We start from the raw sequence: 10,910 nt of genomic DNA on the forward strand, positions 1-10,910 counted from the left end.
CATTTCTTTATGGCATTTTCTCTTCCTTTTAATTGCAGTAAAATAATGCAACTTTTATGTGAAGCCAAATAAAATACTGTTATTTGTTTTCCTATCCCACATAAAACTTTGAAAGATTGGCTTTACATCTAAGCAGTTCCAATCCTTGAACTGAATAATTTCATACTCTGGAGCCATTAACCAGATAATCAGTAATAATGCAATGCAAACTAAACAATATAACAACATGACATATATTTTAGAAAAGTTAAGGACCACATGTATTTAAAGCTGTATTTAAAAAATGGTTGAAAATAATGTTTGTATCTATTCCCTCATTCATTGGTGACTGTTGCTGTTTTCTGAGGTTGCCTTTTCCCAATGTGTCAGAAAGCTTATAAAATGCTACTGAAGAACTATTATGCTAGCCTTTCTGTGGCTGCACAGATTATTAATATTGGTTTAATATTGAAATAATAATAATAAAATGTAGATATGGATGGTCTTGTCTCAATATTTACCAGACTTGCGATTGCCAGTTGGCTGTTTGCAGACATATGTGGGCTGGCCAGAGGCTTTTCTAACTGCTCAGTACTTCCACAACTCTCTTTATTTTTGAGAAAGTCTGGCTGAAGACCCACCAACCTGGCTTAGAACCAGTGGTTAATATTCCTATATGCTGTTTTTTCTTGTTCTAGTGAGAGATATTACAGACAACTATCTAGAGATGTAGCGACCTTCAGATACAACTAGGAATCAATAGTTGCTTGGATTGTACCTTCAACAGATCCCAGGTAGCATCTTGATATTTTTAAGTTTTGCCTTTAGGATGTCTTCCCATTCACTCTGGTAGATTCAGCCTTCAGATGTTGCATGAACAGAAGTTACAAACCCCTTCTGTGCCAGGCTGGTAGCTCTCCAATGCTCTGTGTTCAATGGATCCCTTCCAGTAGCGGGAGGTGATATCATCTTGGGAAGTGCCAGGCCTGAGCATCTAGAGGAGACTTAAATTTCCCAGGCTGAAACTGGCCATTACAGATCTACTCAAAGCTGGGATGAGAAATCAATCTTTAGATATAACAATTTTGTTTATGATCTAAACCCATGCACATATCTCAGCTGCATCTGAATTCAGTACAGTACCTCTTCCACAGCTCTTATGTGATCATGTGCTTTGTATGAGCAGAGGTCACTGTATAATTTTAAATATTCTGTGCATGTAAGAAACATGTGCATTCATTGATGTTAAACAAAGTGAGGAAACTCCTGCACAGATGAAACTTCACATGTATATTAGAAATCTACAGAATTCTGGATGATGGCTATGATAGAGAGTTCCACTTAAAGGAGATGCTTTTTTTAAGCATGCCAGACAAATGTTTCTAGGATATTCATAGAATATTCTCATGACTTGAAAATAGAATGACATATTAAATAATATCTGCTATTCAAAGAGATATTTAATTGTCATTAAACAATAGTTGCTATTTTGTAGAACCTTGTTGCTACAACTTCTTTCACTCAGTCTCAAAATATTGCAAGATTCCTTTGCATACTTGCATTTTGGGAGTGTATCATGGTGGAGTAGGGATGAAATTCGCTTTTCCACACCCATGACAATCCTGAGCTTTTATAATAATCTACCTCAGCTTCCCATGAATGCTATAGCCATTTTTTTTTTAAAAAAAAATGCACATTAAATACAGCAACATCTTAATATCACTTATGTAGTTTGACCCTAATTTCTGTGCAGTTGCACATCATATTTGTATATATAGTACTATGGCTTAAGTCACATTTCAATTTCAGCGACCCCAAAGTCTCTCTGTATTTTAGAGTGAAAAGATTAGTGACTCTGTATGTTCTAAGGGGCATCCATCATTTACCTTACACTTAGTTAGGTTGTTAGTTTGACATGTGTATACCAAATATTTCACCATAATTGAAACATCACTTGCCAGGAGCCTGATGCTGAATTCTTCTATTTTATACAAATATCAACATCATTACAGTTCAACAATACTCACAAGAGGAGAAGCCTGGTTTTTACACAGTTAATGTATTGTGCATAGTATATTTTTCACAGGATATTTTTTTAGAAGACTTGTTAGTTAATAGCACCTTTTACATAAAAACATCATCCCGCAGACATATTTATCTAAATCAACAAGAAAACCTTAGTTCTAAGAAATACTTCTGCAAGCATACAGTACTGGTTGTTGGTTTTTTAAAGTTCAGTTTACATAGTGACCTGGAATTTTCTTCCAGCAACCCACAAACCCACAGGAGAGGTCTTGAATAACATTGATTGGTTTTCATTGGGCATTTCATTAACACAGCATGACTGCACAGCAACATTCTGAAGCAAAATGTTTCAGAAGGCAGCTGAAGGCAACAGAGAATTCCATTAATAGTAGTGGAAAGTGGTTAGCATTCCATAATGCAAGCAAAGCATGCTTAAGTCGTTCTTTGCAAGATATATCACAATTCCACCCCCTTTTTTTGGCTAGCCAAATATATTAGGTTTCACTGAGCACAGATTGTTATTACATCTCCATGCCTTTTAAAGGCAAGGAAAAGAAGACAGCACAACCCAACTAAATCCTGTATGTGGTCTGCAGCAAGAGGAACCAAGAAGCACCATAGACTTGGGTGACAAAAGCCTATACAGTACTGATTTCATGAACGTCTATTGAGTCTTCACTAGTTTCTTCTTTTTTGATGCTGCCATTTTCCTTTCTTTGATGAACCAACTGCCCAGAGTCCTTCAATAATGGTCATTCAAAAGGCACTGTTGGGTGCACTGTGCTTAGAACTGTAGAAAGACTGCAACACCATTACCATTTCCCTGGAATGGGAACACCACACTCATACCAGCCCACATAGTAATAAGGTGTCATATATCCAATGCGTCCAAATGATACAGGCTCTTGTCGATACTGGCGATAGTAACCTGTAGGAGCCAAAATATCAAGATCAGTTTCTCAGTGGCAGAAAAGCAATGATTCTGTTATCATAGGGGGAACAGAGCTATATGAAGGGTAGTGGGATCTAATCCCGTTGTAGTCTTCAGAAATACCAGTGGGCTGCCATGGTGCTATTGCATGTGGCAGGAAATGTAGCTCCTCTTCTATTGCTATTCAAAGAAGCAAATTAAATATAATTCCTTCTGGAGGTACAGAAGACAACCAAAGAGGGGGGGAAAGGGACTCTCTTTTTATTGAGTACACTGTGCTGCTTTCAATGTCCTCTCTCCACTATGCCATTAGTGAGGAGCGAGGTGCAATGAGGAAAGAGCAGCAAAAGGAAGAATCAGCACTCAAAGTCAAAACAAAAGTCAAAATGAATGTAAGAAAGAATAGAGGGTTAAAAAGTAAATTTTTAAAAAATGGATAGAGGGAAAACTAGCTGTCTGTAGAAAGAATCTGACTGTTTAAAGCATTAGCAGAACCCGAGCATTCTTTTCCACATATGTGGTGTACTATCTGAACTGCTGGTTGCTGTGCCAATTCCACAATTTCCTTTGTTTCATATTTCTGGTCCTTGGAGCTAGCCCCACACATCTGGATTAACTGCCCTTTGCTTAGATGGCAAAGCACGGAATGATCCTATGACTTTGGTGACTAAATATTTCATTTTCTATGCTAAAAACCCAAACTTTATATAAAAAAAACCCCGTTTACTGAATTTCAAAAATCATCAAAGCAAAGTTAAGAATGCATAGCATGGAACTAATACAGTGTTTGAAGACCAAGTCACAAGCTACCTACAGTCCAATCCATAACTAGTATGTATGTAAGACTGGAATCCTGTTGTGACTTCGCATTGGCATAAATATTGTTATGCAAGTGTACTGACTTGCAGTTGCCAAAGCGCAGTATCCTGTACACGGTGTACCAGCCTTGTTACACCAGTTACACCAGTACACTAGTGCACAAGTAGTTGGATGGTCTAGGAAATTTCATAAACATAGACCTTACCAGTGAGCAGGGAGCTGGATAGACTGCTGAGCAATGAGAAAGTCAACACTTCTCCATCCTGCGATTGATTGGGTGTTCAGTGGTGCAGTCTAGTAACTTCAGTGTAGGAACACTGTCATAATTTTACACTATGGAGTTTAGTAAACTCCATGGAGGCTAGTAAAGCACAATTACAGTAAGATAACAACATTTTAGGCAGGTATGTATCACACAGATTTTGTGTCTCTCCTGTTACTAATTTGTATTGCAATTATTGGTGGAAAGCAAGTTTTCACTGAGGGTCCCCCCCAGCCCTCAGTGAAAAAGTGTGCTCCACCAATAACTGAAATGCAAAGCAGCAACATAAGAGATATGACATGATGTGATAAGTATCTGCCAAAGATGCTATCATCCTAGTATAATTTTACTAGCCTTGTGTGATAAACTCCTATGCCAACATAGCTATGCTGTGAAAAGAACTTTTGGCTAATATCTCCAATATTTTATACAATTAACATTGCTTTTTATATTTATTTATTTTTACCTTGAATGGGAGGCAGGGCCTCTACATATGACTGTGGTCCTGTTCTTCCATCCAGGTGTGAATCCACAAATTGACAATGATCTTCACCTCTTCCCCAGCTATCCCCAATGCTGTAAAATGTATCTGGGGAAAAATGTGCTTTTGGTTAGAGTTTACAACTCTTCTGGTACACAGAGGAGTTTATCACACGAAGGAGATGGGGAGCTTATCCTGTGAATATCCCAGAAAAAAATTGCTTTATTTGTGGGATGCTTTAAATGTGTTTTAATCTCTCTTTAATCCCGAAATTAGCCCCAGTGTGATAAACTCCAGAAAAAGGACTGCCTCTTGTATTGCAAGAGGTGTTTGCTTGCTTCTACCCTAAAACAGATGGGGTCCCTTGCATGAAAATAGCTTCTGTGTCTTGGACAACTATAGATCTGAGTTGAAAGATGTCATGATAACATGCATGATAACATTTTAAGAGACATGAAATAGGAGGGCAAACTCCCTTGCAAATGTATTCATCCATAAACTGCAGTATACAGCAATAAAACAAACCAAATAATATACAGTACAGGACACACAGTATCAAAATATGGTGCTTACATTGTACATGAAGGTAGCTTGTATGGTATTGGAAGACTTGTAAAATAGGTCTGTTTTCAACATGTGTTTAAAAATATAAATCACAGCATCTTGAATTTCAGATAGAAAATTACTCCATAAAGTGGGTGCCACAGTGTTAAATGTTCTGCTCTGTACAGCTATGTAATAGAACTCAGAAACATGTGACAACATCAGGGGAGTCACTCTGGATGATTGCAAGGATTGAATGGGCCTATAAGGGAGAAATTTCTTTTTTTACACTGTTGAAAAATTCTTCCACTGTTACATGTTGAGTGCTGGAGCTTACTGAGCAGCAGCAACAGTGGCTTTCATTTGTATTTTAAAATGACATTGATACCACCACCTGTGCTAGCAACAAAATAATTTAAAACAAGCAAACAAATAAAGAAACAAGAAAGATAAAGTGTTGCTGCCACTATGATCACCCAATAAATCTCTCAATGGCGCATCAAATATTGGAGATGGCTGGTCTTGTATCTACCACCAAGGGTTTTCTATAGGTCAAGGGTTTTGTGTAAGTGCCTTCAAGTCATGTGCAAACACATGAAGACCCTATGAATGGCGTAGGGCTTTCTTAGATAGGAACATGAAGAGGTGGTTTTGCCAGTTCCTTCTTCCGAAATAAAGGCTAAAGCACCTGGTATTCACTGGGGGTCTTCCACAGAAATACTAACCAGGGCCGACCCTGCTTAGCTTCCATGATCAGACAGAATCTGGGGTCTTTTGAGTATTCAGGCCAACATAGGTTACTTCTACTACAAATGAATCATGATCAACATGATGAATGCCAATCATCTGCTTGAAGATAGAGACAAGGAGTTACTAAAGCCAGTCTTCTGTTTAGTCTGAAGATCCTCACACAACAACTTCTGAACTGGAGCCAGAACTGAGTTTACCAAGCCTGAATATTAATCAAAACATAAAATGGGATAACAAGCAAATTCCACTGAAATTTGCAGTGACAGTCTTTCACATTAGGGTACCTCAGTGCTAAGAGGTAGAAATGCACGAACAGTCTATTTGTACACAGAAAGGAACAGTGAGAAAAAGCTTTGCAAGGCCAGTCCAAAATTCTTTTCTTTCTCCTCTGAAGAAGTAAGGGTTTCAGAATAGATCCAGCTTAAAGTTCAGTCTCAGCAACAGGTCACAGTGGAGATTTGTGTCTACTGAAAGGGCCAGTAAAGGTTCAGACAGAAGCAATACCAATCTAGGAACGCTGGGTGCAGATCTCAAATGTGAGCTTGTTTATTATTTCTATATATTTCTGAAATAATAGGAGCATTATGGTAAAAGAATCCACTGGCACAATACGAAAGGAAGCCAGTGGTCCTCGCCAACATTCCTGAATTCAGTAAAACAGATTTTTATGTCTGCTATTAGCTGGGAATCACAGTGGAAGATCTCTTGTTTTCTGGACCAGCTCCTGCCACTGTGTTAGCAATTGCTCTGAAAGCAACATAGACCTAAGGGAAATGGAAATGCTTTGTATCTAAAATAACACCACTATTCCATAGACCAGAGATGGGCAACTATGGCCCTCTAGATGTTGTTAGACTGCAACTACCAGGATCCTTCATCATTGGTTATACTGCCACAAGCTAATAGGAATTGCAGCCCAATAACCTCTGGAAGATGTTACTGCCATGCTAGATGACAGTTCTACAGGTACTATGAGCCACCAAAAAAGACAAATAAATGGGTTCAAGAGCAAATTAAGCCTAAAGGTAAAGTAAAGGTATTCCTGGTTGCCAAGTCATGTCCGACCACAGGGGGTGGTACTCATCTATGTTAATAAGCTGAAGAGGCAGCATTGTCAGAGACTACTCTGTGATCATGTGGCCAGCATGACTACACAGAACACCGTTTACCTTCCCACTGGAGTGTTATCTATTCATGGGAAATCCTGTGAATAGTTTGATGCTGGAGCATTCCTGGTTCTTTCCGGGATAAGTCCTCTTAGATCACAACATTGTCTGAAAACCTTTGCTGTGATCATGCACCTTTCCCAGGAAAATGCCCTTTTAAAACCCTGATTTTCCTCATGTGATAGTCTCCCCTGACAAATTGGTATAGTTGGATGGTATGTGCTAGTTCTTGCAGCAGAAGGTATGGAGTAACCTGCAGCTGCCACTTACTCCTGATAATCTCCTCCATCCTAAATACTGAAAAAATACAGATTTTCCTTTTTTGCCCATCTCCCTGCCCCAGTAATAATTTTCTGTGTCAAAATCATAGCACTGTGAAATGACACAGATACATACCTCTTAGGTCATCACTGAGATAAATCTTGTATCTCAGTGAATTGCAAAGAACAACACCTACAAACTTCCTATACCATGTCCTTTTCACATATTGCTTGCCACTGCATTCAGAGTATGTGGGATCATATTTGAAAGAGAATGGGATCCAGATTGGTTCTCCGCCTGAAAAACAAAAGTTAAAATGACACACTTTGAAATTTTCCCCATTAAGTTTGTTTACAATGAGCATCTTTACCTTATCTGACATTTTATTTTATAAACTCATAAAAATATTTCTTAGCTAACACCTGAAGCTAACCCTAAACCCATTTTCTTGGAAGTATGTTTATTTCATTTAATGAACCTCACTTCCCACTAAATGCGTGATTATCATTTGCTATTTGATGTTCTTTTTTGTTGCCTGTTTTATTGAGCCATTTCCTCTATTGCTATGTTATATGTATTATCCTATTATTTCTTAGATTGTACGCCATAGGCAGGTTTATTATTTTATATTTATTGTTATTATGTACAGCGCTGTGCAAATCTACAGCACTATATTAATAATAATAATAATAATAATAATAATAATAATAATAATAAATATTGTAAAGATCATATTTTGTCAGTGGCTCTCAATTTTTGGCATTCCAGATGTTTTGGACTTTAACTTCCAGATTCCCAGACATTGGTAACACTGACTGAGACTACTGGGCACTGAACTCCAAAACATCTGGAGAGCCAGAGGTTGAGAACTGCTAGTCTAAATTATAAATTGAATAAACTAATATTATCCATCAATGCCCCTCTGGACAATTGTCAACATCTTGGAACAGAATAAACCCAAAGTGCTGAGTGAATTGAGGTATACTATTTTTAAAGCCAGTGGTACATAACATAATGGTATCCCTACTATCACACTGAATATTTATGATTTATTAAATTACATATCTAACATTATAATCATAATACATCCTAATATATATGGAATCCAAAAGAACTAAAACATAAAGGCTGATCCTACCTAGCCAAATGTCTGGTTTTGAGAGCTTCAGACAACAGACTTCCTTAAGACATTTTATCAAAACAAATACTGAAATATACTTGACCCTTTCACACTCACACACCCCTCTCCAGGATCAACCCACCATAAAAGGATTATGGATTTTACAGTGTATTACAGTGTGTTCACATGACATTTTATAATGAAAAAAAAGAAACAAGATTTTTATAAAGTTTTGTACTGAATAGAAATTTTGGTTTTTTTAAAAAAAAACCTTAAATCAGAAATCAGTATTAAATTAGAACAATTACTCAATAGGAACAACAAAATAAAATAAAAAAGAACTAATTTTAAACCAGAGGGTTGTGACAATTAAAAGCTATTATCTATCTATCTGTCTATCTATTTGTATGCTGCCTTTCTTCCAGAAGGGACCCAAGGTGGCTCACAGACAAAAACATGTTAAAAACATCACAATATTAATAGCCCAGCCAACAGCTGATTTGAATCAGTTGGATTTAAAACTGATAACAGGCTAACCTGTATGATCTTTACATTAAGACAGATGGCACAGTTCTGAAGTGATCCTGTGTCAGTATTCTTTATACTGCTGCACAACATTTGAAATAGGCTAGAGTCACAAACCACAATTTGGGCACCATAGAACAGAAGATGTCTTTAGTGTGCATTCAGCATCCCTCACAAATCTGGTAACTCACAACCTGCCTCTGTAAAAGGATTGTGGGAACCAGCTAGTATTCACTTTGAAATCAATTGTCCTTATTCCAAGTCCTGTGTGGTCTGATGTGTAAACATGAGTGCCAATGGACTGTCCTGATAATTTCAATGGAGACAAGAGTTTTGTAAACACAAAAGAATGCACATGTGGATCTGCCCTCTTGACTTAACTGAATGGGACAATCCTTGTGGGTGGTAGAGCCCTGTGGCTGTACCAAGAAAGCAAATCATTTTGATCAGGCAATACCAATGATATGCTTTTAAATTTAAGCATTTCAGCTTACAAGCTTTCGACTTCATGCATAAAGGAGCAGCCGTGTCTGTGAGTTGTAAATAGATCAAACAGTAAAATCTATCTCTCATCCAAAATAGCATTGTAATTCTACCCATACTTTAGATGAGGGAAGGTTTCACTATGAAGGTTGTTGCTTCATTTCTTTCTCAAGACCTCTTTCTGTGTGCTCTGTCTCTTTTATACTTTGGCAACTGTTCTACAGCATGGGAACCACATTTTGAAAGGGAGAACAAACAAAGCAACATTTTGTCTTTTATTTAAAAGATTCTTTTGACCCTGAAAGAATCAAGCCATAATCCTGTAAACATACATAAATTCATGAACAACACGCAGGAATAACCTCCATTGAGCTCTGCTGAAATGGGCTTCAGTACCTCTGACTTGTGCTTAATGGGGCTTCTTTTGTACATAATGTTTCTCCCATGTGCCATTATTTCCAGCATTTGAGCCAGTGGAAATAAAACAATGAGGTGTTCATGGAAAGAAAACTACTCAGTGGATCTGAATTGAAGCACTCAGCATTCCCATGCCATTCATCAGCATAGTGGTTCCCCATGAACAAGTCCAGTGAAATCGACCATACCTCACTACAATTGCTGCTGTGAAGCTCACCATATGGTTTTCATTACTGACTCAAGCCTGCTTGGGAGAGTCATTTGGCACGTTCTGTATTTTTTAATACCAAACATAAAACCCTGGGGTAAATTATCATCCCAAACCATCATTTTAAGCCATAATATAATATAATATAATAATATGTGCCTTGCTAAAATGTATTAGATATCAAACAGATATACTAAGTGGATATCAAGCTAGCTTGAATTATATGAGGGAAGTATAAGAAGAAGCTCATAGGAAGAAAGTGTAATTGAGAGCTAAATGTTTCAAATCAGCCTTGTTAATATGTCCACAAAGGTTACTAGTCTTCAAAGTCTTTACTAGCCTGTTAGAAATTGGCAAAGCAGGGACAAGAAGCTGTCAGATTCCTTTTCCAGCATTTCTCCTAAAATCAGTGGTTTCAGTGCATAGAAGAGCGACAGATCACTTTGTCTCTTCTTCACCAGCCAGCTCATCCATCTGCGTGGAGTTCCTAGTCTACTTCTATGCACATTAACTTTTTAAAAACCTCAAGGAAAGCTGTTAGAGTAGCCAGTGTTTGATACACTGATCATGCTCTTCAGTTGGTTGGTCAATATTCCATAATTCAGTTGTTTGGTCAATATTCCATAAAGTTGAAATCTAAGCTTTATACCTTGAACAGCTTGAAGATCTGTGAGTTCATTCATGTAGTCAGAGCAACTCTTCTGGGCATGATTAGCCTAACATGCTAATGGGAGCCATCAGGCAGACCCAGCAACATCTTGGACTGCCTGAAGGAAGAGGCCCCTCCCTCTTCAACTGTCATCTCGGCCTCAGAGGGAGCCATCAGGCAGACCCAGCAACATCGGGACTGCCTGGAGGAAGAGGCCCCTCCCTCCTCAACTGTCATCTCGGCCTCAGAGGGAGCCATCAGGCAGACCCAGCAACATCAAGGACTGCCTGA

General features: G+C 38.0%; 1 protein-coding gene across 1 annotated transcript in view; it reads right to left on the minus strand.

The window, feature by feature from the left end:
* Positions 1–2,019: 2,019 nt before the first annotated feature.
* Positions 2,020–10,910, minus strand: part of FNDC1 (fibronectin type III domain containing 1) — a 63,910-nt gene continuing 55,019 nt past the window's right edge. The window contains exons 13-15 of the mRNA XM_042446485.1: positions 7,353–7,514; positions 4,483–4,605; positions 2,020–2,932 (exon numbers count right to left, since the gene is read on the minus strand). Coding sequence (XP_042302419.1) covers positions 2,817–2,932; positions 4,483–4,605; positions 7,353–7,514 — 401 coding nt within the window. The 3' untranslated portion in view covers positions 2,020–2,816. The remainder of the gene's footprint in view (positions 2,933–4,482; positions 4,606–7,352; positions 7,515–10,910) is intronic.

This window comes from Sceloporus undulatus, chromosome 1, assembly GCF_019175285.1.
Source record: "Sceloporus undulatus isolate JIND9_A2432 ecotype Alabama chromosome 1, SceUnd_v1.1, whole genome shotgun sequence".
In the NCBI taxonomy this organism is placed as follows: Eukaryota; Metazoa; Chordata; class Lepidosauria; order Squamata; family Phrynosomatidae; genus Sceloporus; species Sceloporus undulatus.